Source organism: Aethalodelphis obliquidens, unplaced genomic scaffold (assembly GCF_003676395.1).
Source record: "Aethalodelphis obliquidens isolate GAN/ISIS:26980383/991018 unplaced genomic scaffold, ASM367639v1 scaffold20, whole genome shotgun sequence".
NCBI classification, from domain to species: domain Eukaryota; kingdom Metazoa; phylum Chordata; class Mammalia; order Artiodactyla; family Delphinidae; genus Aethalodelphis; species Aethalodelphis obliquidens.
The window spans coordinates 15,519,052-15,545,981 of NW_020837964.1; the positions used below are offsets into that span (position 1 = coordinate 15,519,052).

Genomic DNA, 26,930 nt, shown 5'->3' on the forward strand with positions numbered 1-26,930 from the left:
CACCCTCACACAAAGCTCGCCAGCAGCTGCTTACGGCTAGCTGTGGATGAATCGTTAGGAATGGAGCGGAGATGGCCAAACTCATTCCATCTATTTTCTTTTTAATAGAAAGCATTTCTGACCAGTGTGGTTGGGGAGTCCAGCGGGAATCCAAGAAGTGAAAGGTCACCGATTAATTTATAGTCCTCAACCGAGGGGGAGCACGAGGTTGGGGGCAAGAGGGGGAGAAAGGGAAAGGAAAAAAGACTCCCCCCCACACCTCCTTTCTCGGCTGTAGCTGCAGGATCAGTCCTTTCCTGGGATCTTTAGGAATTATGAAAAATGAATCATGAGAAGTGAAAAAAAAAAAAAAGCCCTACAGAGTAAAAAAGAATAAAATTATCTAACACCTCAGCTGCACATCATTATAGAAAACTGTGGGCTTTTTATACACATTACAGTAAGGCAGACATCCCCTCTAACAGACTCAGTACGACGGATCAGTAATTGTTTTCATACACTTTAATTAGAAAAACTCAGATGGCTATGAATAATAATGGAAAAGAGAGACTTTTGCACTTGAAAGGTTGAAGTCAATCAAGTGTGAATGACGGCAAAAAAGAAAGAAAAAAAAGACACCAATTCATCAGCCCTCTGTTGTCTCGCCGCGACTTTAATCATAATTCCTGATTGGGATTCAAGAAGGCAGTAAGCAGCGGTTCTTTGTCTGCCTTCACCTTCCATCAATTAACTCTCCCCAAAATATAATCATCAACCTCACATGCTCCTCTGCATCTTAATCTGGGCCCCCAAACCTGTAAGTCTTGCCTCATACGTGTTTACGTAACTACTTCTATCTACCTGCATCTTCTCATCTATAGTGTTACCCAACCTCTCCCTGAAAACAAACAAAAATGTTGGGTATATAAAATCTTTTTTTTTTTTTTTTGCTGTACGCGGGCCTCCCACTGTTGTGGCCTCTCCCGTTGTGGAGCACAGGCTCCGGACGCGCAGGCTCAGCGGCCATGGCTTACGGGCCCAGCCGCTCCATGGCATGTGGGATCCTCCCGCACCGGGGCACGAACCCGTGTCCCCTGCATCGGCAGGCGGACTCTCAACCACTGCGCCACCAGGGAAGCCCTATAAAATCTTAATGGGCAAGAAATGCCCAGAAAGCAAAGAAGAAGACCCCTAAAGAGAATCCTAAGGATCTAGAAATTCTGGTGCGGTCTGTCTGCGCATGGGTCTGAAGAGAGAGGTTGCGATGGAAGCCTCTTTGCTGTGCAGGACGCTGGAGGGCCCCACGTCAGCTCTCGGACACTAATGTTCCCGTGTCCGTGTCCACTACTCCCTCTCCTACCAGCTTCTCAAGCTCATCACTCAAAGTTACCACGCTTTTTTGTAAAGAGCCAAAAATACCGTCCTGCCAATGGCTCTCTGAGGAATTCTGCTCACGGAAGAAAATGAAAGTTGGCCAAAGGCTGAGTTCCTTCAATACTTGCCTTGGCACTCCTTGTTTCCCAATCATATCTGGCTGCCACACAGTGTGGAAGGTTGAGTCTATCCCAGCCAGCCTCTGATGGACGGCTGAAAGTCCGTGGGAAAGGCGGTCACTCAACAGTGCTGGGCAGAGTTCTGTAAAGACCTTCCCTTTCTCTAGGAGCGACGGAGCATGCCAGTATGTGAGAGGACAAAACCTGGCCACAGCGTCGTAAGCAGAGCCGCCCCAAACATGTCCAAACCACAGAGACCCTCGGAGGACTAGATGCCGCCAGCAGCTCCCCTGTCCCGACAGCGTACGCGGCATTACACATTCACTCTCTCTGCCCCAAGCCCTCCCATCCACACACTCAAAAGCCAAACAAAAAGTTTTAGGTTTGGCCAAACAATAGTACACAATCAGTCTAAACACCTATGCTTCCTACACTGACACCCATGTAGATTGATTCTTCCAATAATCTTACACCCATAAACACTGAGTATGTTAAGTTACATTCCCCCATAGTCTACTCATTAATGTATAGAGGGGACCTCAGACTATTAAAACAGACTTTGAACCAGAAGTCAGAGTTTTTCTGGTTAGAAAATTCAATTGCTTAGAGCCATTACTGCCTCAGAACTTGAGTCTCTCAAGCTCGGCGGCCATGACGACGCAAAGCAGCTCTGTGGTGATGATCTTGGCTCCTCTCAGCCAAGTCAAGCATGCAGAGTTGACGGAAACGTAGGAAGAAAATATCATCCGAACAGGCGCAGTACCTTCCTAACAAGTAAACAAGTCTCACATGTAACAAGGCAAATGTGGAGTTCTGCTCTGATGCTGAAAATCTTCAAGTTCAAGCAATTCTCACATATGACGATAGAAACAGAAGAGCTCCATGCCGGTACTAAGAATCTTCACGCTTAAGCCATTCCAAAACAACTTAGTTGATGAAAAGGAAGGGCCTCAAATGACTCTGCTCATCCATTCATTTGACCATCATTCACTAAACTTTGTACAAGGTCCCCGTGCTGCACGCTTGTGAGACAGCAAGACCGGGTCCCTGTGTCCAAGAAGCTCACATCCAGAATAATTAACCTTCTAGAGATCATAAACTCATTAGAAAATCTGATGAAAGTTGCAGCCTCCTAGAGAAAATACTTTTAAAACAAACTATCGTAGATAATTTCAGGAAATCACAGGCTCCCTTGAGGGAAATTCCGGGATTCAAGTTAATTGCCCTTGAACTACTAGGAAAGGTGACGTGGGTTTGTAAATACCTAGTTCCTACCTCCTGTTCAGTTCACCATTATTTTGGATTATGACTTAACGCATTTCAAGTTTCTATGAGGTGAGTGGGCCCGAAAGCTCCAAGGACACACCTTATAAAACCCAGAGTCTTAGATGTGGGTCTGGTCCCCACTGTGACATCTGGGAGGGGCCGCTGATGTTGACTCTTTTTCGATAGAAGAAGCTGGAATTATAAGGAGCCCTCCCCACTCCTTGCTTTCTCTGGGTCATGGATATGAAATGACCAAATACCACAACTTGAGCAGCCAAGGGGTGTATACACTTTGCTGAATTCTGAACGGGACTGCTCATGCAAATTCACCTCTCAAGGCCACCCTGTCTGAGGTTAGAGCAATGCAACCAACAAGTTCCACATGCTGGAAAGCAAAGGTACTTTCTTAGAGCGAGTACTGAACTTGGTTTCTCTGAGACCTTCATCCCCACAGCCTTGGCATTGCTCGCCTGAGTAGAGCTTCTTTCTGAAAGGCTCTCTATTCCAAGTGAAAGTATACAGATTTGCCAAAACCTAGACTCCCAAGGAGACTCAAATCCTTCATATTTCAGTAAAAAAAAATCAAGAGAATGAAGAAACTCAGGTGGAGGGAAAAAAAGAGGGAAAAAGCCTCAGACACAGGCCTTCCTGGCAGAGACCTGGCCGGTCTCTACACCTTGTGAATGAGGCATTGGTCCTGTTCAAAAAACAAGCATGGAGTTAAAAGCCAACCGCTTCCAGAACTGAGCATTCTAGCTAGTGGGGGACCCAAAGTCGACGGCGCCAGTGAGGGTCTGGCTGCTCACTTCCTCCCCTGACCTCGATGGCTGCCAGCTGGTCTCTGCACATCTGCAGCCAGCAAGCCCGGCAACTCACGGCAGCAGAGAGAGCTTCAGAGGTTTTTCCCTCCTTCCCTTTACTACCTTCCAAATGTGCCAGGCTGGGCGCTGGACCACGGAGTCGAGAGGGCTGTTTCTCTCTTTGTCTCGTTTCCCTTCTAAAATGTCTTCCTATGTCGTTGTCTATCTTTTTTGTTGTTTTTTTTTTAAACCTAAAACCCAAGAGGAAGAATTGTAGGGCCATATTAACAATTCACATGGGCCAGAAACAAATGCAGCCCTGAACCAGATTTTAAAATCTAAGAATGAGAAAGACTGAAAAAGGAGGTAGGTGGGAGAACAGGAAACATATGAACAGTTCACACACACATGCACACACACACACACACACACACACACACACACACACACACAGTGAGTGAGGGAGAAAAAAGCTGAGAAGGGGACTGAATTGGAGAGAGAAGCTTCATTAGACTTGGAGAGGCAAGCAGTGGCAGTATACCAAGGTCACTTTTAATTTAGACCATCTAATTGGCAAACAGGCTCCAAATGGCTATCACCTCACAGGGCTTGGAATTAATGAAGCCCGATTATTTTCATTACCCTCCTCTGAGATGGAGACAAAGTGAGAGCTGGTACCCAAGTGGGTGCCACAGCCTCAGGGCCGCTGGCCACCCGAGAGCCCCCAGTGCAGGGGGGCCAAGCAGCCAGCCTGATCTGGAGACTCGGATGCACAGGCACACGACGAGCAGAGAAAGACGCTGACCGAAAACATCACAGGAGACAGACAGCTGGGGCGGGCTGGGGGTGGAGGGGACCTGCAGGCAGTGCAGGTCCAGGGGCAGCCAAGGGGAATCTGTGCGTGGACAAAACGTACAGAATAACTAAGGGAGTGAAGACGAAGGGCTAGAGAAAGAGGTGTTCCTGGGCTGCTCCAGAGCCAACCCCCTTCTCTGCCATGAGGTCATACTCTGTTAAGTGACTGGGGAACAAAGACAGTTTCCCCGTATTAGTGCTCCGGGATCCCAGTGGTGTGTCCTGCCACTTAGAAGGACAGTGATCAATTAGAATAATTTAAGACTACTGATATGCATTGTAGGTGGTCTTTCCCATTCTCATTTAGGGGCCAGAAACCTGTCCCCTATGCCCTCAACCCTCCTCGCCCAAAACTGTGAGACAAAGGAGGGCACGAGCAGCAGCCCCTATATCCCCACCACCAGTTCGGAATCTCGGACTTCTCGGTAAATAGGTGAGAATTCTATGGAACTGACATCGGGGGCGGGTCGCTCAGTTGGGTCTGGAGGGGCACCTGTCTCACCGCCTTAAGCTTTATAGATTTCCGTCTTTCATATGACGTGTGTAAAGACACCGTTTGGAGCTCTGTTTCCAATAGGCCGAGCAGAATGAAGTGGTATGGGTGCAGTTTCCATAGCGGAGGGCCAGAGCTGCAATTGTTCCCAGTGGAGAATATTTTTCAAGCCCCTTCATCGGTAAAAAGAAGGGGGCCCATGGAAGACACAGATATGAGATGCAGAGCATAAGCAAGCAACTGTTACCATAGCAACAGACATATTAGACACTGCAGGTTCCTGAAAGCTGTCTGATAAGGTATTATTAAATGAAGCCTCCTCAAAACACTCTCCATTTACAACTGAACGGAAAGGCATTGTAGAGAAAGTAATCTATTTCCATTTATCAGGGTGGAATTTACTTTTAGAGAGACTGAAACCCAATTCAAGCCAGATCCTGGGCCCTTGGACCCAAACAGCAAAAAGTATTTCCCAGAATTTATAGCTTTAGCTACCCTGGACATACCCCGTGTCTGCCAGGAGCTGTCTGTTTGGTGGATCTTGCCAGGCTCTCCTAGTTTGCAGCCAAAGGCAGTGAACTCAGTCAATCTGGCAAGGAAGAAGATTCACTCCTCTCACTGCCATTCATCCCAGCCACTCAAGGATAAAGCAGACATAACTTTCTCCTCTTGGAGGATGAATGACTGAACACTGACCATTCCTTAATGATATGGTTTAGGAAATGCAGCTCTGATTTGAGGGGCATTTCTCAGAGTTTCCTGCTCTAGTTGGCCAGGAACAAACAGATGTATCATCAGAAAGCCTAACCAATACTTTCCCTTGGCCAATTTTCTAATAAAATTGCTGTAAAATATCCTCCAGGGGCATGATTCTAACCACAGGTTCATTATAAACACTTAGTTGTAAAACAATTGCAAATTTCATATTAACACCAAACTTTTCAGAGGAAGGACAATGGCAACTATTTAATTTGTCAGGGCAGAGACCAAGATCAGCAGTCCAGTCCTCAAATAGGATGCTGGGCTCACCCCAAGGTATGGCCACAAACGCCCCTCTAACCCTGGTTGCTCATCTTTTCCTGCTGATGCTGCTAAAGGGTCGAGGTGGAGTTGCTTCATTTAGCTCAATGCAAACCATCCTCATGACTTGAGAAACCAATTCAATACTGACAGCCATGCAGTAACTCCATCTTCTCATGCAAAGACAGGGTACCAAATCATCCTTATATACGCCTTTAAATCGAGTGTAAAACCCTTATGATTACATTTCCCACAACTTTCAACTGTATTTCTGAATCCATTAACTTTCTCTTGTTGCTAGCAAATGAACTTCCTATAGTCAGCACATTTCCCACAATTTGCACATTTTTTTCAGAAATATTTAGAAAACATCTCCATTGTCTGCTATGGGCAAATGAGGCAGGTACACAGGGGTTCCTGTACAAGGTGCCAAGCACAGCCCCTTTAGGGAGTGTGTTTCTCCTCCGTAATTATGTTCTTAGGGAGTCTTCTCAAATAGGGTTTATTAACCTGTTTCCATGGATGGATTTTAGGGTATCCTTATGCTCTCTGGCATTGTACACACAATTTTGAACATGGGGAATATTTGAAAGAGTTCTTAATAGTAGTTGTCAAACTTTAGCGTGCACAGAATACCCAGTAAGGCTACTGAACCGTTTTCACCAGCGTCTCCAAAAACAAGGTTGAGAATCACTGCTTGAGTGGGTAACACCCAGAAATATCTTAGGGATTGGTACCCAAGCAAACACAGAAGTAACATCCTCCTCTCAAAGACTCTGTTGATAAATGAAGAAGATTCACAATGACCACCAGACTTGCTACTTTGAATGTACCATACTGTTGCTGTTATAAAAGTATGACAAACAATGGATATTTGAAATGTAATTTATATAGTAGTCCCTAGGGATGTATAAATGAAACTTACTCTCTGATGTAAACCAATCATACAGATTACTACAGGCTCACATTTCCTAGACCAGACTGATATTAAACAGGAGAAATAATCACCAGAGCAGAAGGACGATGTATTGAAAATGCCACCCTCCCCACATCTCTTCCTGTTTCTTCAGGCTCCCATGGTTCCAGGCCATCTGTGGGAAGTATGATGAGGCCTGAGGAAAATCCCCCTTGTTACTTCCAAGGCTGGAGAGAATTCCAGGGGAATTTGTAACAGAAACCCACCCATCCACAAAAGGAAGTTTCCACTTAGAACCTTTCAACCATGTTCACCAGTCTGTCTATTTGAAAATACCCATGGAAAGTGCATTTACACTTGAAATGAAACTCATGCTAGGTCACCTTAGAGCCTGCCATTGGCTGCTAAGGTCCTCTTGACGCATCATCAAATGTATGTTCCTCACAACTAAACATCATTTACAATGTTATTCATTAATTTTGCGTAACCAGGTGGAATGGGAAATGCCTAGAGGTTACACATCTGTGACCTGCATGGGAATCTTCACACGAAAAGGCAATCAAATTAACTTGTTACTCCACTGTTGAAGGAAGTTAGAGGTGAGAATTTTTCTCTTTGGGGGTTTTTCCTCTAGTGATCAGGAAAGGGCTTTCCAGCAGCCCAAGCATACACAGAATGCAGGATACTGGTATCGCCTGTAGACGTTTGAAAAGTTTTCTCATTACATTAGATTTAAATCCTTATACTAATCTTTTGGGCCATGTTTACAGTGGCCACTTAGAGCCATGCCCCGCAGGTGTAGCAACATCATGCTCAAAATGCAAAGCCCTTGTTCATGACTCGCCACGTGCTACCCAACTGAGCACCTTCCTGCTTTGAGAATGAAAGCATCCACTTGAGAAACTCCCACGTCACAGGGCTACATTCTGCGAGTTCGCCACTTGCAGGGGCATCAAGTCAGCTAACCTCTCTGAGCCTCAGTTTCCTCAGCCGTCAATGTAAACGTGTCAAACTCTTTAAATAAAACAGAGTGGTTGTGAGGATGAAATGAGACATAATGAATTTAAGAGCAACCTAGAAGATGACCTGCTCAGTAAAGGTTTGGAGAATCTGAATAACAACTTCTTCATGTAAATGGTTAGCTACTCTAGGCCTCTGCGTCCTGAGGGGAGAGAGGAATGATAAGGCACGTTGAGAAATGCATATGTATTCAGCCCTGTAGGCCACAGTCAGGCCAAGTCTAAGGTGAACAAAGGTCACAGAACTATCTTTGACATTTCCAACTCTGCACTGGCTCTCGCATCCAGCAACAGAGTCCTGTCCATGTTGCTGCATCACCTTTGACCGCTGGGGAAAGAAAAGCCCCGAGGTCCTGCTCCCAGCTGCCTTACCGTCATGATGAGCTTCTCCACGCAGTCGGGCGCCACGCTGTGGAGGTGGGTGAGGTGCAGCTGGAGGTGGATCTTGTTGTTGAGCATGTCCTGGCACAGGGGGCAGCGGAGCATGGGCTGCACCGAGTGCTGCGTCATGGCGTGCACCCGCAGCCGGTTGACATCGGCGTTGCTGTACTTGCAGTAGGGACACTGGTACATCTGTGGGGAACACACAGCCACCCCTCCGGCTGAATCTTCAGTTCCCACCGCAACTGTGTCCGCCCCAAGCCCGCCCACCCGAGACTCCACTCCCCCCCTTCCCCCCAGTTATGTGAAACACTCCCCCACCAGCACAGCCCCTTCTGGCCTCACCTGCTCCGGTTTGGTCTCCTCTGATGTTTTTGGTCGCTTTGAAGAGAGAGGAGACTCTGAGCTACCTGGGAAGGAGATGCGTTTGGAGGTTGCAGGAGAATCTGTCAGCTCCTTCTCTGCTTGGCTTGATGATGCTGGAAGAAAAAGCAGAAGATGTAATACAGCAGCCAGACCAGGCCAGCTCCCAGAGGGTTTGCGTTGGGTGAAAATCAACATTCATTTATAGCACAGGATTTTCTTGAAACACCAAAATTAAAGTAGGATGAGCATCCGGACTGATTTATCAGGCATGCTAGAAAAGAAGCAAGTGTTTCTTTTTGTCCCCCATGAATTTCTGTCACTACACAACTTTAACAACTGAACACTAAGAAAAAAAGGTACAGAAATGGACTAAAAGGCTCTGAGTTGGATTAAGCTACATTCAGTCTATTCTGACCTCCCCCAATCAAGACACAATCTGCTGGCTTATGAGGGTGGGTGGGAAAGTCTCACCAATTGCTTTGCCAACCACGAGTCAACCCAAGTACCAGACAGACTCTGCTTTCATGGATGTAATAGATGATGTGCTTCCAACTTTGTTGTCACAGCTCTTGAAATCACAGCACAGCACAGCACATCACAGGAGACATGATAAATGGGACGGACCCGAGAAAGGTTTACACGGATATCTGCATACAAATGCATGCAAAAAAGTCAAGTGTGGCTTCAGCAACTTGCTTCTGGGGAAGAAGTAACTGAAGAGTGGAACTAGATAGGGCGTGACTCCAACTTCTAATCGAGCCAGTGCTCCAGACACAAGAGTTTATTCAGAGTGGGTGGTTCAGAGGGAGAGTGTCCTCTCCGCTTGCCAGAAACATGCCCTCTGCACCCCACTCCACCAAAACAACAAAACACCAACGAGGAAGGAGAGTCACATGAGAGTGAAGCAGCAAGCAGTGAGCGTGGAAGTGTTGGCGGAAGGAGTTCTCTGAAGCATGGAAAGGGATCTGGAAGATTGTGATGAGAAAACAGCTGGGCTGAAAGGGTTTTAACAAGGATGAATAAGCAGGGCTCCTCCAGTATAAACACAAATCTCCAAATGGTCAGATGTGGTCATTCCAAAACCTGGTCAGTATCTTAAGGCTGGCTCTCTCACTTGTTTTGGATGGGAACTCCATTTTTCAGCATTTTGCTACAAGTGGTGAGAAGAAAAATCCTGAAAATGGTAGTGAGACAGTACATACCCACTGCCCTCCCTACCTCACTGAAAAATCATTTGACTCAGCACTGAGGTCACTGGTTTAGAAAGCCTCATGTTTACTCTTCGGTCAAACTGCTTTCTGTCTCATCCAGCCTAGTTCCCTAGCGTGTGTTTCCAGCCTTGAAATCTGTTCTGACATGGATACCCAAGATGCTGTCATTACAGGTGTGTGCTTTAATAAACAGTTGTAAAAAATCAATTTTATTCATTAAAATCGTAAGGCCACACAATAATTTTGGAAAATAAAAATGCAAAATGCAGGAAATATTCCAGGAAGTGGATGCTCTTCCCAGAATGCACATCTTCTGATCTTTAACCCCAGTATCTTGGTAACCTGGTCTACATAAGTTTGTAGAACATCTATTATTTAAAAAGTACAAGGACAAGCATATTACACACGGACCCCTCCTCCTCCCAGCACACATTCATAACAGTACTTTAATCTGTCTCGAATCGACTTCAAACCCATTTTCTTCTTAATGGGAGTTATTCATTTTCACTTGAAAGGTAATACATGACGGCTGGATATTTAATATGATGGACTGGCTACCGATTAACTAGGTGCTGTATGTGACATTCTAGTCTGGTTCCCACGGCCCACTTCCCATCTCCCAGCCCCCGGCAGACCTGATCCCGCGAAACCTTGCGTCGCAGGTTTTAGACCTCGTAGTGTGATGGGCCCCCTGCCTGAACACTCCCACAATAGGAGTCTTTTAATTAATGTTTTGGGGATGTAAGATCTTCCTGTCCCCAGAAGGTTTCTTATTCTCCATCGTTTTTCATTTTTGCTTAGTGGTTGTCTTCTATATGTTAGCTCTTCTATAGCTTTTCAAAGGCATTCTAAAGATGGGGTGGGTGGAGACGTTAGATGATACTTCAGATGCTTATTTGTTAGAGCCATCCTCCACCTTCCCCATTTCCACCTCCAATCTGTAGGATTAGGTTAGGTTCAGGGCTTACAGTTAGGAAAGAGCTGCTCTCTGCTCCCCCTTCCCCTAGGGGCAAGCCAAGATGCAGATCCTATTCTAAACACCCATCCCCGTCTTTTTGTTAGTCTGCCTGACCGGAAACAACACTTGCTTTTACAGGACCGTGACACTGCCTTGTCAATGCCCTCAACCTGCCTCCTACCCCGCCTCTTCAGAATGATTTTCAACCGTGCAGTTGCTCAGCAGTGTGGATGAACGAGCGCGGAGGCTGAGACCGCCCGACTCATCCACTCCCTGGAAACCAAACCCGGTGTAACCCAGTGCAGCATTAGCGTCCTCACAGGACCGGAGTCCACCCTCGTCCTTCAAGGCTGAACGCATGATGAATGGTGACGAGGTTGCAGAGGTGAGAATTCTCGTTTCAGAAGCCACTATTCTTTCCCCCTGCATGGAGAGGGGGGACTTCTATTACCTTTTTTTTTATTTTTCATACTCTCAAATTGCTCTGTAATTCTAAAGCTTCCTTTGTGAGCTCAAGCTAAGAAGCTGTTCTAAAGCGTTTTAAAAAATAAAATCGGCACTTGCTCACTCATTCCTCTTTCTCTGGAGTAACACAACAGCTCTGCTATGATATGAAATACTGCATCCACTGGTGTAAAAACTTCCGGGGCTCATCTCCCTTCTATCTGGGGCAATCTGCATTTTTATTAGATCAGATCTGTCTAGAAGTGGACATTAGCCACCTGCAGCTCGCTAGGCTTCTTCTCTAAAGATAAGGCCGTGCCTTTCCTATATCGGAGTCTGTTAACACCCAGTTACAATCCCATTGTGCTTCCCTGGGTGATGTGAGGACTGCTCCAAAGAGTTAGGTTAACGAGGCTGACAGGCCCCTCCTAGCTTGACCCCAGACATTAAAACGTCAATCCCTATGAAAACATGGTACCAGAGATTTTATAAAATTTCTGTAGATGGGTAAACAGTTGCGCAAGTTCTCCATCAGCAGGCTGGAAGAGGGTTTACTACTGACAATGACAGTCTAAGGTTTTCTCAAGCTTCTTCTCTCTGAACTTCAAAAGGGCCAGACTCCCAAAATCAATTCCTACTTTAGTTCTGTCACTAGCATACATTGTAGGCATAAGTAAATGAGGTTGTACGAATACCAAGAGGGAAAGTACTGTGGTTTTCTTTTTTGAAGACTTTTCGAAACTCTGACTTAAATTCCAAGAGCGATGTCACAGTCTAGAAAACATTATTACTTTTTAAAATTAATTACTGATCAGTTTAAGGCCATTACGACGTCACAGTAGTGAAACACAAATAGATGCGCTCCAGAGACAAGCCATAGTTTAAACAGTGCCTGGAACCACTGGATTATACTGGTAACAACTTCAAGGGTAACTACCTGTAGTGGCTTTTACAATAATGACAAAATGAACTGGAAACAACCTAGATATTTTACAACAGGGCACGGTTAAGTAAACAATGGTACCGCCACTCTATTGAGTATCAGATGACATTACATATGATAGCTATGAAGCAATATGGAAAAATCCTTGAGAAGGTTAATCAGAAAAAAATAAGATAACATATGCATTATAACATGATACAGCTTTGTAAAAAATAGGTATTAGAAAAAAAAGACTGGAAGAAAATGACTGCTGTATTTAGGTGATAGCATCACGGACCATCTCCCCATTTTCTACGTTTGTCATGTAGTTATATTATTTTTAATACTATAATTAAAGAGTTTAGCATTTAAATTCCACTGTCCATGAAAAGGTTGATATTTGGATCCATACTGTGCAAAACATCAGGTGGTATTTTTACTTTGCTGGTTAAAGCAATTTTTCCTCATTTTGGCAGCTATGCCATGTGAAAATATGTGTTAAATCTCAATGAATCTTCCACAGGCAACATGCTGGGCTCCTGGCACTTCAAAGGGTTTAAAAACGTGGCAAGGAATCATGCGAGTGCCATCGATTACGTACTCTGTAAAGCGAGGCAAGAGGGATACTGGGGCAATATCGGGGAAATGCAGGGTCAAACCCCAAGCGCAGCCCGACAGGATGTTAGCTGCGGACTCCTCGCCACGCAAACTTTCTAAGGAGTGGACAAACACTTGCTCAACTTGTCAGAAGTTCAGGTTGCCCCACTGAACTCGCTGGTGAGGCAGGAAAAGGACCGGCATGGCCTGGCTATGGAGTACAGAAAATTCGAAGTCAACTTTCTGGGCCAAAAGCCACCATTCCACCTTAAACTGTGATGGGTTGGTCACTATGTCTGACGAAGCCAAGTACTGAGAGGCAGACCTGATTCATGACTCTCCATTTCATTGTTCCTCTACATTCCAAGCAAAAGAAATTTCATTTCCAAGGGAAAGACACAGTAGTCAGTGCATGGCTTCCTCAGGAAAAACAAAAATCATTTCTGTGACGTCAACTTCCAGATATCCTTTGTTTTTAACATATTTGCTTGGGGGTATTTAACCTCTAAAAATAATTACTTAAAAATTTTCCCCTCTTGTCATATTAATTAGAGGGAGTAGGGAAGAGAAGAGAGCCAATCTGAATTCATGCAAGTTTTGTTTACAATTTTCAAGAAGAGGTTTTATTATGTTCTAAGCATATAGAATAATTAAAACAAGCCTAGTAAGGTTTCAGGTAAGAGGTGACTAACTGTAAAGAACAGGTTAAGGGGACTTCCCTGGTGGCGCAGTGGTTAAGAATCCGCCTGCCAGTGCAGGGGACACAGGTTCGATCCCTGGTCCAGGAAGATCCCACATGCCACAGAGCAGCTAAGCCCGTGTGCCACAACTACTGAGCCTGCACTCTACAGCCTGCAAGCCACAACTACTGAGCCCACGTGCCGCAACTACTGAAGCCCGTGTGCCTACAGCCCGTGCTCTGCAACAAGAGAAGCCACTGCCATGAGAAGCTCACGCGCCACAACAGAAAGTAGCCCCCGCTCACCGCAATTAGAGAAAGCCCATGTGCTGCAACAAAGACCCAACGCAGCCAAAAATAAATAAATAAAAAGTAAATTAAAAAAAAGAAGAATAGGTAAGAACAGTATAATTTAGGGGGCTTATCAAGTGGTCAAGTATGGTAGAAACACAGTCTCTTTAACTTCACCTGATAAAACCACTTTTCCTAGAACAAATTCTCACCCAATCCCAATCCTCACTAATAAACTAAAATCTGAGTCACTGAAATTTTGGTGACAGAAAACTTGAGAGCTGTACTTGCAATACCATGTACTGCCAGCAGACTTAATGCCAACACTTGCCTCATTTCTCACCTAGTGATGTGGTCATACAACTCTGAAGCGAGGGAAGGCAGGGAGTTGCTGCCTCCTGAGAAAGAAAACTGAAGAAAACTTGGAAGTGAAGTAGAAATGGAACCTTAAGGTACACAGTTTTTGGCTTTCCCTAATCATCTGCCAAGACATCAACTTCCCTCCATGACAATCGAAAGTACTGGAAGTTTCAGTTCCATGAGCAAAACTGACTTTCTCATCACTCAACACACCATTGGTGCTGTTGGCATGGTGGACATTCTCTGCCACAGGCCCGCCTTTGGCCAGAGTCCTCCCTTGGGGAGATCCTGGGCATGCGCTGAGCTGTCCACGTTACTGGGAAGTTTCTTCTGCGTTTCTTCTCTTCATGGCATAGTGGCCCTCGGAAGTGGTGTTCACCAAGATGCTGACCCCCCTTCCTTCTGGGGACCCCAAGGTGAGCTCACTGAAGGCCTGGGATGCTGCCTGACATGTCATCCTTGTGGAGCGGCCAAAGGCAGCCTCCAGCCCCACTTCTCAACCATCAGACTCTGAGCTAAAGTACCACTGACAGCCCCTCCATCTAAACTTCCATCTCCCAAACCAGCAACATAATGGAGGAGCCAATTAAATGATTATTAATTCATGCTACTTTCCGTAAGCCAGAGGTTCTCATCGCCTTGTGTTCCGTAAACCAGCTTGCCACCTGCCCCAGAAATTTACAGCAATCTTTTATCTCCACTGACTAAGGAGAAAAAAAAAAAACGTTCACACAGCTCCATACTCAGTGCTTGAGTTGGGATAATGACCCCAGCACGATAGTCACAGAAGCTTCACCATATTGGAAAGTGGTCATTCAGCTCATAATGAAAATGAGATGAAAGGGGCAGTGAGCCCTCTCCATAGCCCCTTCCCCTCAGCTTCTCAGAGGCCCGACACTCCCCTCTAGAAAGCAGAAATGCACAGTTTCCAGAGGGTCAATCTGTGCTCTGGACTCGTGATCCTCTGTGATACTGTCACTGAATGTGGAGCTGCTCTTGGCATCTGCTTGCAATTCCCTCCCCAGAGGAGAGGCTAAGATTTCGTACTCGCATCTCCTGCAGAGCTACTGCACTTCAGAAGTGGCCAGAGAGCTGGCTAAATCCTCTCCCTCCCTACGGAAAGAAGCAGTTCGTTTAAAGGGTCTGCTCGGCTGCCAACTTGGTCGCTAAACATGCACGGCTCTGCCTCTCACCAAGCACTTAAAGATGATTCAAAGAGGAATCGGGGAGTCTGTGCACGGCGAAGGCGCACCCAATGGGGTCTCTACACCCTTACACACCCAGAGTCCAGCCCCATGAGGGTAAGAACCTTCTATTCAAAACACAGTCCTGGTTTCAGTTAAGTGCAGGCTACACTGCTCCTGCATGTCTCTTGAAAGCATTTTGTAGAAGTACTCAAAAAGGAGAAGAACATGCCTAGGTAGGTAGAGCGAGACACACAGGCCTCATCCACTTACCAGACATGTCTTCCTGTTTCCATGAAGGATTTCAAAGAAAACTTGAGTTATACTACAGATGGGTATTACTGACGCTCGGGGAATGGCTCATTATTTTTCTCCTCCAACTCAAAGATGAACCAGATAGGTCAGCACTTTGAAAATCCAGAAGCTCGTCAGTGTTGTTTCTGTTGTTGTTATTAGTTTGCTTTTTATTTGGAAATATAGATTCACAGGAAGTTGCAAGATTAGTACAGAGAGGTACGTTTCCCCTTCGCCTAGGTGTTTCTTTTTAACCAGGGTTTAGATAAAGATTGCTGGGTTTCTCAGATGGAGAGATATACCATGTTCTTGGAGTGGAAGGATCAACACTGTGAAAATGACTATAATACCCAAAGCAATCTACAGATTCAATGCAATCCCTATCAAACTACCAATGGCATTTTTCACAGAACTAGAACAAAAGAATTTCACAATTTGTATGGAAACACAAAAGACCCCGAATAGCCAAAGTAATCTTGAGAAAGAAAAACGGAGCTGGAGGATTCAGGTTCCTGGACTTCAGACTATACTACAAAGCTACAGTCATCAAGACAGTATGGCACTGGCACAAAAACAGAAATACAGATCAGTGGAACAGGATAGAAAGCCCAGAGATAAACCCACATATATATGGTCACCTCATTTTTGATAAATGAGGCAAGAATGTACAATGGAGAAAAGACAGCCTCTTCAATAAGTGATGCTGGGAAAACTGGACAGCTACAGGTAAAAGAATGAAATCAGAACACTCCCTAACACCATACACACAAAAAAACTCAAAATGGATTAAAGACCTAAATGTAAGGCCAAGACACTACAAAACTCTTAGAGGAAAATACAGGCAGAACACTCTATGACATAAATCACAGCAAGACCTTTTTTGACCCATCTCCTAGAGAAGTGGAAATGAAAACAAAAAAAAACAAATGGGACCTAATGAAACTTAAAAGCTTTTGCACGGCAAAGGAAAATATAAACCAGACAAAAAGACAACCCTCAGAATGGGGGAAAATATTTGCAAACGAAGCAACAGACAAAGGATTAATCTCCAAAATATATAAGCAGTTCATGCAGCTCAATATCAAAAAAGCAAACAACCCAATCCAAAAATGGGCAGAAGACCTAAACAGACATTTCTCCAAAGAAGATACACAGATTGCCAACAAACACATGAAAGAATGCTCAACATCACTAATTATTAGAGAAATGCAAATCAAACCTACAATGAGGTATCACCTCACACCAGTCAGAATGGCCATCATCAAAAAATCTACAAACAATAAATGCTGGAGAGGGTGTGGAGAAAAGGGAACCCTCTTGCACTGTTGGTGGGAATGTAAATTGATACAGCCACTATGGAGAACAGTATGGAGGTTCCTTAAAAAACTACAAATAGAACTACCATATGACCCAGCAATCCCACTACTGGGCATATACCTTGAGAAAACCATAATTCAAAAAGAGTCATGTACCACAATGTTCACTGCAGCTCTATTTACAATAGCCAGGACATGGAAGCAACCTAAGTGTCCATCAACAGATGAATGGATAAAGAAGATGTGGCACATATATATATAATGGAATATTACTCAGCCACGAAAAGAAGCGAAACTGAGTTATTTGTAGTCAGGGGGATGAACCCAGAATCTGTCATACAGAGTGAAGTAAGTCACAAAGAGAAAAACAAATACCATATGCTAACACATATATATGGAATCTAAAAAAAGAAAAATGGTTATGAAGAACCTAGGGGCAGGACAGGAATAGAGACGCAGATGTAGAGAATGGACTTGAGGACACGGGGAGGGGGAAGGGTAAGCTGGGACCGAAGTGAAAGAGCGTCAAGGACATGTATACACTACCAAATTTAAAATAGATAGCTAGTGGGAAGCAGCCACATAGCACAGGGAGATCCGTTTGGTGCTTTGTGACCACCTAGAGGGGTGGTATAGGGAGGGTGGGAGGGAGATGCAAGAGGGAGGAGATACGAGGATATATGTATACGTATAGCTGATTCACTTTGTTATAAAGCAGAAACTAACACACCATTGTAAAGCAATTATACTCCAATAAAGATGTTTAAAAAAAAAAAATCCACCTTCCAATGCAGGAGATGCGGGTTCGATCCCTGGTCAGGGAACTAAGATCCCACATGCCACAGGAAAACTAAGCCCGTGCGCTGCAACTAGAGAGAAGCCATCGCACCACAACTAGAGAGGAGCCTGCACGCCACAACAAAAGATCCCACGTGCCACAACTAAGACCCGATGTAGCCAAAAATAAATAAAATAAAATAAAACGGGGAGTTTCATACAAAGCAGAAGGACAAGGACCTCCAGATAAGTAGAAAAATCTGGCAACAGGATCTTCATTCCTATGCAGTAGCCGTGGGCTGGAGCCGATGCCCCGTGCCCTCTGGCTTGCCCCACCCTCCCCTGATACTGGGCATTCCTTCATTCCGTCTGCCAGCCTCTATGTGTTACACTTAATTTGGGAGATGGGGCTCGAGGAGGAGACAGGAGCGAAAAGAAGAATCTTAGAAAGGGCAGACGGACTGAAGAGGAGGCTGAGGAAAAGCGAGTAGGAGAAGGAGAGGCATCCACAGGGGCCCAGAGGCTGGAAGCTGATCCCAGGAAGGCTGCCCCAGGAGGAGGCAGGGGCTGTCATCCCAAGAAGAATCAGTAGCTGAACCTGGGAAAGGAAATCCTTGTTTCATTGCCTGAGTTCATTGTCTGCTCCCTGACACAGAGCCCCTAAATCCCCTGAAATTTCCTGGGTGACAGGAGTATCTTTTGTTCCAATGAGGTGACTCTGAGTGGTCACCAGAAAGACCAAGCCGTGGTTAGAAGCTTGGGATCTTCAATCTCACCTCCCACCCTTCAGGAAGGGGAGGGGGTTGGAGACGGAGTTAATGATCCATCATCCCTACTTGATGAAGCCTCCATAAAAATCCCAAAATTTTAAAAAATTCCAGGTTGGCACACCCCAACTCCGTGGGGACGGAGACTCCTGCGCTCAGGATCCTTCCAGACCTTGCCCTATGTGTCTCTTCATCTGACTGTTCATCTGTTATCTTTTATCATACCATTCGTTAAATCATAAGCTGGTAAAAAAAAAAAAACAGAACAAAAAAACATTGCTGGGTTTTTGATCACTCTTCATCATGACCACATGTCTCCTCCTCTCCCACTCCTGCAATCCGGGATTCCATCGGCCAAGACCAGGACTCGTGCCTCTTCTACACACTTCTGTCTTTTAGGAAAGCTCAGTTCCCTCCTCACGCAGCGGGGGCTCAGGGCCTTGCCATCCGGTTAAAGGAGACGTAAGTCTCAAACTTCACGCACGTCACAGAGGTCAGAGCACCAACATTCTCAAACTCAACTGTGAGTCAGAAATCCCCTGGAAGGCTTGCTAACACACAGAAGGCAGGCCCCACCCCCCTAGCATAGGTCTGATTCAGAGAATCTGCATTTCCAGTGAGTTCCCAGGTGATGCTGGTGGTCTGACCACATTTTGAGAACCGCTGTCAGAGCCAAAGCTTTCTGTAATTGGTAGGAACCATACCACCTTGTGGCTGGACTAGAATTAAATAAGGGGGCCTGCAGGCGTGGGCGGATCTGGCCATCCACTTTCAAATGACTCTTGCTGAAAATGCTATTCTCATCATCTACACTCGGGGACAAAAGCCAGGCCTGGTCTCAAAGCCCGATGTTTTCCCCCTCAGGCCAAAGGTGAAAGATTAAATATGGCTGTCCCTCAGGGAACCTGCCTCCTCTAAACCAACACAGACACATTTTCAAAGCCAGAAATTCAGAAGGAATAACCTCTACGTGTTCTGTTAGCAGTGTAATCCAGAATAATGACAGACTGCCTTGCTTATGAAAGTCTCGGTCTTTCCACGTGTCCTGGAGAACCTCTGTAAAAAGGACAAACACCTCTGGGCTCTTTCCACTTTGCAGGAAGAGGAAGCCTCTTTTTGGTGCTGGCTTCCCAGGTCTTGGCACCTGCAGGCCACACCAGCCTGAGGCACCCTTTGCTTCGGCCCTGGGAAGAATGCAGAGACCCACACCGGCCCCTGTGTCCGCGAGTCGGCACTCTGGGAATGGGGGGTCAGGCCGTGCTTTCCCAGCGAGCAGCCAGGGTGCGACGGTGGGCCCATGCTGAGTGCTGGCTGCCGCCGCTTGTCTGCAGCTTCGGCGAAAAAAGTAGCGCTAAGTCCCACATCAAAGGCATCAATCTGTTGTACTAATTCCTTGTTGAAATATGCATAAGGCTGCTTAACTACACTGATTTGCGCTCCCAAAAGGCCATCCCGCAATTCAGTTTCAAGATACCTTACTCCCTCTGTGTCAGGTTTATGAATGAACCACCAGTCAAAACAGAGCCACCAGCCACCACTTCGTTTAGACCAACATCCGCTGTCGGAGTACTCGTAACTTCTAAACGTTGGGCTGCCACCCAGAAGCCAGGGACCAAAGGGGCCAAGACCCAATTCTTCACTTCGAGGTATCAAATCAGCCTGCCTGCCTGTGGCCTCTTGTCAGCTTCCCCAGAGTGTCCTGTCTTCCCCTGCAGAGCCCCTGAGCTGTGCACAGATGCCATCTGCAGCTGTGGTCACAGTGCCCGGTGAGGATGGGGCGCAGTCGGCAGGCACCTCGGGGTCTGCATTATCACTCTGCCCTCTGGCTTCATTACAGGATTGTGACAACCGTGGACTTGGAAAAAGCTAGAACAGGGAGAACCTTAGAGACACTTGAATTAACAGAAAAAAGTACAGAGGTGCGAGATGTAGGTCAAAACAAGAGGTGATGTGGGTCATGCTGGGACCAGGCTGCAGTTAATTAACAGAAGCTCATCCATCAGCTCCAATATTAATTAGGTTAGTCAGAGCCTCTGAGCCCCGCACAGCACAGGCTCCCAGAGACCAGGCGAGAAGGGTACTCTTCCAGGGTTTCCTCCACTCCAAACCTATCTTCATAAGATACTTAACGAAATTTTAAGAGTCAAATGGAACTTGTGACAATAAAAACATACAATCTGGGTCCAGCATGGTGACAGACACAAAGAGCCCTGCCCTTCACTTCTCCGCACCCTTACAAATCAGCTCTTCCCCAGGACCCACCGAGGATTTCTCTTCGCTCATTCAGGTTAGCAGGAGCGTGAGAATCTGTAATGGGCGAGAAAAACGTCACTCAGGTCCCCGGAAGGGCTGGAAAATGGGAATGACTCTCCACTTTCCCCTGCAGGTTTCAAGTACCAAGCAGAATGGAAAGGTCTCCTCTTGGAGTTTGGAAAGCACAGAGGGGGAGCCCCACACCGAGTAATGTTTACGTCAGCATTTCTCTCACCACCACGCTCCAAAGGCTGTGTTTGCTCACAGCCTGCAAAGGCCCAGGACGGCCCATGTGTGTGAAGGGGCGGGGGAGGCAGTTCGGGGGCACCACTCCTCCGTAACTCCTGTGTTTCCCTGGCCAAGTTCTCTTTACACAGAGGCATCGCACCCCCTCCCCCCGCTAAGGAACACAGCACATGGCTTGCAGGGCTGCCACAACCTGGCTCAAGTCCCGGCTGTGTGACCTTGAGCGTTTCAGTTGACTACACTGGACTTTCAGCTTCCATGTCTGTCAGCGGGAGGACCGCGTCTACTCACAGGGCTTCTGGGAGGCTAGCAAGAGAGATTAGGCACACGAAGCCCACCAGGGTCAAGCACACAGCGAGCGCTCAAACATTTGTTGCTATGGTTTCATTTTTAGAAGTGTCTCTGGGAAATAATACAGGTGCATGTGCGGCCACAGAACCACAGAGTGAGGGGAGAGGCCTGGTTTCAAGGGCACGCAAAGACACCCTAAATCGGCCTTTTCTGTAAATCAACGCGGAAGCATTCTACTCACCCCATGGGTTTAATATCTAAAAAGCAGAAAGTTGAATAACTTGCACTTTAAAGTGTTTATGGTTATGCTGTTTTACCAACTGATTGCTAATGAAACATCCAAACAGTATTAAGCACTTGCTAGATGCTAGCGATTACAAAAATGCATGAATGTGGGGTTGGGGAGAGATGCATAGGCAGAGCACAGAAGATTTTTAGGGCAATAAAAATACTCTGTATGATATTATAGTGATGGTTCTATGTCATTATACATTTGTCCAAACCCACAGAATGTACATCAAGAGTGAATCGTAAGGTAAACTGTGGACTTTGGATGATTATGACGGATCAATGTAGGTTCATCATTGGTTTAAAAAAAAAAAAAAGTACCATCCTGGTAGGTGATGTTGATAATGGGGGAGCTATGCGTGTCGGGGGCTGGGGAGCAGGGCAGAGGGTATACGGGAAATCCCTGTGCCTCCCTCTCAAGTTCGTTGTAAACCTAAAACAGCTCTAAAAAAACCAGTCTTTTAAAAAAACAAAAACAAAGATGAATGAATGCCACATGGCCCCGACCATAAAGAGGTGACAATTCTGACAACTAGAGAAACAGGATTTTCAAGTCTTCTCCAATCTTCGTATAGTAAGAGAAAGCTACCAGGTCATGTGTTCTTCAGCTTTCTAATCGGGGGGATATATCCCTGACCCAGAGGGCACATTGCACTTTGATCACAGATCTGACCCCTAGGAGTTCGATGAGTTTTAGTTCTCTAGCTGCTGGATAAAGATAATGTTGGACCCAGGAAGAATGTGAGAGCCTAACAAAAGTGCTCTGATATCCCCTGAGAAAGGCGCCATAGTATTTTTTTTAGACTCATGATCATGATTCTGATAACAGAGGTGCTTCCCCCAACAGCACAAAAGCTAAAACTGAAACAAAGCAAGAAGATCAACATGGCCGTGTAGCAATAATATGCAAATCTATAAGTTATTTTCTACAGCGATGAAAAATAATTTGCTCCTTAATCTACATTTTCACTGCTCCCTATCTATATACCTTGATGATAATTCTCATTACACTGTTACCATAGTTATATGATTGCATATAACATCCTTTCTAGAAAGTGAGTTCCAGTTACTTTTTTTTTGTATAACCCATATCTGCATTAGATATCTGCACAAAAAATATCTGCTCAACTGATGTGGTGCCTATGTCTCTTATGACTTAAATATAAATTCTCAAGGCCAAGATGGCTGAATTACTGGAATTCGGGCAAGTCCAGATACATGCCATACCCTGTATCTATTTTTGCTTCTCAACATAAAAATAGTTCAGATGGTTTGTTTTCAATTGTGAGACAGAATTCTGCCTGCAGTGACTTAAGCAGCCAAGTTATACTGAAAGTGGCCTGGAACAAAAAGAGCGTGGGGAGTGGAGGTGGGGGAAGGGAACAAGTGGACTCCGGAAAAGCCGACTTAGCCACACACTTCCCATCTGTGTGTGAAAACGTAAAACCAAAAATGCATTCCATTGGCGAGAACGGGAACCACAGAGGGGCCATGCAGGCCAGGCTACCAGCATTCCCTCACACGTACCCTACTGCAAAGACACATCTACCTTTGGGTGAGGTGGAGAGATGGAACCAAGTCCGAAAGGACACAGAATTAGGCCAAAATGATTTTCGTAGAGGCAGTGAATGGCCTGGTTTCCAGCAAACAACGGGGCTGGGACATGGAGAGCCACTCAAAGACACCCTCGTGAGTCTCCAAAGATTGATGTCCTCATCACCGGGCTCTGACAGCTCAGTGAGATGGGGCCCAGTAACAGTGGACCAGGTGAGAGCTTCAGTGTTCTGATGCCCCACCAAGAAAGGCTGTGTGGTACTATCTAACCTTCACGGAAGAAGGCTGGGGGGCCCATGGGAACTCTGTCCAGGCTCCTGGCCCACGCTCTCTCCACCAGCCAGAGACCAGGAACATCCTTGCAAGCTATGAGCATTCTGACCTTAGAAATTAATGTTTTCCAAGATTCTACACTACTGTACAACTGTCCCTCCTCCAATCATATTTTTAAGAAGTTCCAGAACTGCAAGAACCCATTTAGTCCAAACCTGCCACTTGACAGATTGTGAAACTGAGGTCCAGAGACCAAGTTCGCGTGGCTTATCTCAGTGGCAGGACTGGGCCCTGAGCCCTGGGCTTCTGCCTTCTCATAGTGCAGAGTGCTTCCTCTCAGCACATGCCTTGTCTTGTCTTTATGGACTCAGTCTTTTCAAAAAAGTATTGTTTCAGCCCCTTTCCTTTCTGCGCCACAGATTACATTTCAGGCACTCAGTTCCCCATACAATGGCATCGCTACTTATACAGAGCTGTAAACAACAGGGAGAAGAGGGGGAGGGGCTGGTAATAGATTTCCACAAGGATGTTCCTGACCTGCTTTTTTTCAACCTCAGTAATTAGAAAGGCAGTGGGTCTGCAGGAATTATTCATACGCAGCAAGAGCCATACACTATACATTTATGTTAAACATGTCAAACCCGATTGAAATCATGCCTGCCAGCACCATATTCCATAAACACACTTTTCCCTAACAGTTGCCCAGACCTTGCCAGCCCATTAAGACGTCCCTTAATAGCAGTCTTCCATAGATTCAGATCAGGGATGCTCCGCTGCACTAATTGCTGTGTGTTAGGTGAGCATCATGGATTTAAAAAAAATTAATAAAATAAAATCCCTTCAAGCTATTCCCCTAGAAAAGCAGTGCTCAAACTACAATTCCAAACCAAAATTTTACAAAAATACAAACATGGACATCAGTTAGGGATTTCTGAAGCATTATGCTGTCATTTTAAGTTGGAGTGTTGCCCCATCTTTGTTTGTTTTTTAAAATCCCAATATCCCCCAGGTCATCTTGTCTCAAATTAGCTTAACTAGACCCAGCCTAGTGCTCCGTGGCTAGAAACCATGGCGGCTACAGGATTTAAATAACCATCTTGCTATGATTATTTGCCAAGGGTTCAATTTTTTCCCCTAATTATTGGTGATAAAGCATTACATTAATTGTATATCACTTAATTTATAGCAATTAATGATTGATTGGATAATCACTGCATTAATTATCACTGCTGACACTGGGGGCTCTTCAATCTACAACACACACTTTTAAATCCACACTGCTAAAAGAGAACAAGCGATCGCTTTCACATTTTAAAAGAGAAAACCGCAAAGTTGGATGGTGGAAATGGCTGTGCATTAAGGAAGAGGCTTTGAATCAAAGACCCTTTCCGCACCCTCTGGTGGCCCACAGGAGCACTTTACACTTGCCTTGAGTAGACGTGACCCGAGGTGTCTACTAAGGACTCGTCCATGTGCCACCACGTCCCATCGTGGAACCCAGGCTGCGGCTGGTGGGTGTCACTTGTCTGTGTTCCAAGGCTCCCAGGGGCCAAGGTCATTGGCTAACTGGTGGGCTTCCTGACTCCAAATATAGAGAGTTCTTTCCACTTCACCAACCTGCTTTCAGACTGAGCATGACGCTGCCTTACTACGAGTCATGTTCGTGGCTGACAGTCCCACTCGTTTCGAACATACAGGTGGCAGTCGTGTTACTGTTTTCCACTGCACAACTTTAGGAGGGTGCTGTTCTCTACACTCAGAATGGGGGTGAAAATGGGATCAAATGATTAGACTGAAAAAGTCCATTCTCGGAGAGATGTATAATGAACTCCTAAGAGCTCGGGCTCTGTCCTAAGAGCACGTGGAAGAGCCAGTACGCAAAGCTGAACCTGCTCGTATGTCTTTTGGCAACTCGCTCGAGCTCTCCCAGGCTCCATTCACTTATCTACAAAATGGCGGGGGGGGGGGGGGGGGGGGGGCAGGGGGGTGGTTCCTTCCAGTATCTATTTCATGGCATTGGGGGTGAGAATCAAGTGAAATAATCGTATATAAAGCAGTGCTGCCCAACTCTTCTTCATATGGCAGCACACACAGAAAACCATAGCTAATTAGTATCAACAGATGAAGTTGCACTTGCCCCTGGCTGGAGCAGCCCCTGGCCTCCGCAGGCCAACCCAAGGGCTATGGAGATCAGTATCTGTGACCATTCATGGCACGTTGGCTGGGCAGGACAGGTGCAATCTGGCACGCAGTTACAGCTCGATGTAGCCAGAATAATAACTGGAAAGTACAATGAGAGCTGCAGACACATTCTTTCAAAGTTGGTTTTGCTCCTGCTGAGTATCTCTAGCTGCACTGGCCAATATGGTAGCTGCTAGCCACAGGCTACTGAACTTTAAATTCACTGAAATTAAGTAAAATTTAAAATTGAGCTCCTCAGTGATGCTAGCTACATGTCAAGCACTGAATAGCCCTGTGTGGCTAGTGGCTGCTGTACTGTACAGTGTAGATGCAGAACATTTTTACTGTTTATACTGTCTGATGACCATGGGTGTTCCTGAAGTACCCAGTAGACTGTACGCTCCCTGAAGGCAAGGCCTGTAATCTCAAGGAACTTGTGATCAGTGGAACTCTGCCCACTGCCCCGCGTGTGGCAGGGACCCAACCACTGACCATGGGATTGATGCTCTCGTGCATGAAATCACTATCCTGCTTGTCTTGCTGCCACTCAAGGTAAAAGACCTGCCTCCTAAATAAAAGAAGCCCAAAGAGGGTCCACTGCCAACAGACATAACAAAGGAAATCAGGATAACCAGGGCACCTACCGGGCACCGGTGGGGGACCACGGACACCTAAGGGGACAGGAGGAATCCCCAGTGACCAGCTTGTGGGATCTTGGTTCCCAGGCTGGAGGTCAGGCCTGAGCTCCTGTGGTGGGAGCTCCGCGTCTAAACCGTTAGACTAACAGAGAACCTCAGACCCCAGGGAATATTAATCGGAGTGAGGGCTCCCAGAGGTCCTCATCTCAGCACCAAGACCCAGCTCTACCTAACTGCCTACAAACTCCAGTGCCAGACGCCTGAGGCCAAAGAACCACTAAACAGGAATACAGCCCCACCCATCAAAAAATAAATCAAATGACAAAAAAATATGTTACAAAGGAGCAAGATAAAAACCTACAAGACCAAATAAATGAAGATGAAATAGACAAACTACCTGAAAAAGAATTCAGAGTAATGAGAGTAAAGATGATCCAAAATCTTGGACAAAATGGAGAAAATACAAGAAATATTTAACAAGGATCTAGAAGAACTAAACAGCAAACAAACAGTGAAGAACAACACAATAACTGAAATTAAAAATACTCTAGACGGAATCAATAGCAGAATAACTGAGGCAGAAGAAGGGATAAGTGAGCCGGAAGATAAAATGGCGGAAGTAACTGCCAGGGAGCAGAATAAAGAAAAAAGAATGAAAAGAATTGAGGACAGTCTCTGAGCCTCTGGGACAACACTAAACTCACCAACATTCGAATTACAGGGCTCCCAGAAAAAGAAGAGAAAAAGAAAGGGACTGAGAAAGTATTTCAAGACATTATAGCTGAAAACTTCCCTAACATGGGAAAGGAAATAGTCAA

General features: G+C 45.8%; 1 protein-coding gene and 1 long non-coding RNA gene across 6 annotated transcripts in view; one reads left to right on the forward strand and one right to left on the reverse strand.

The window, feature by feature from the left end:
* ZFHX3 (zinc finger homeobox 3) overlaps positions 1–26,930 on the reverse strand; it is a 242,655-nt gene that overhangs the window by 15,277 nt on the left and 200,448 nt on the right. For all 3 annotated transcript variants that reach the window (XM_027119415.1, XM_027119417.1, XM_027119416.1), the window contains exons 6-7: positions 8,568–8,701; positions 8,214–8,414 (exon numbers count right to left, since the gene is read on the reverse strand). In XM_027119415.1, coding sequence (XP_026975216.1) covers positions 8,214–8,414; positions 8,568–8,701 — 335 coding nt within the window. The remainder of the gene's footprint in view (positions 1–8,213; positions 8,415–8,567; positions 8,702–26,930) is intronic.
* LOC113627125 (uncharacterized) overlaps positions 1–26,930 on the forward strand; it is a 52,146-nt gene that overhangs the window by 7,395 nt on the left and 17,821 nt on the right. The window contains exons 3-5 of one of the 3 annotated variants that reach the window (XR_003435439.1): positions 10,896–11,142; positions 19,882–20,154; positions 20,775–21,622. This is a non-coding gene — a long non-coding RNA (uncharacterized LOC113627125). Of the gene's footprint in view, positions 1–10,895; positions 11,143–19,881; positions 20,155–20,774; positions 21,623–26,930 lie in introns of those variants that run through there. The other 2 variants (XR_003435440.1, XR_003435441.1) reach the window with 2 other exon arrangements.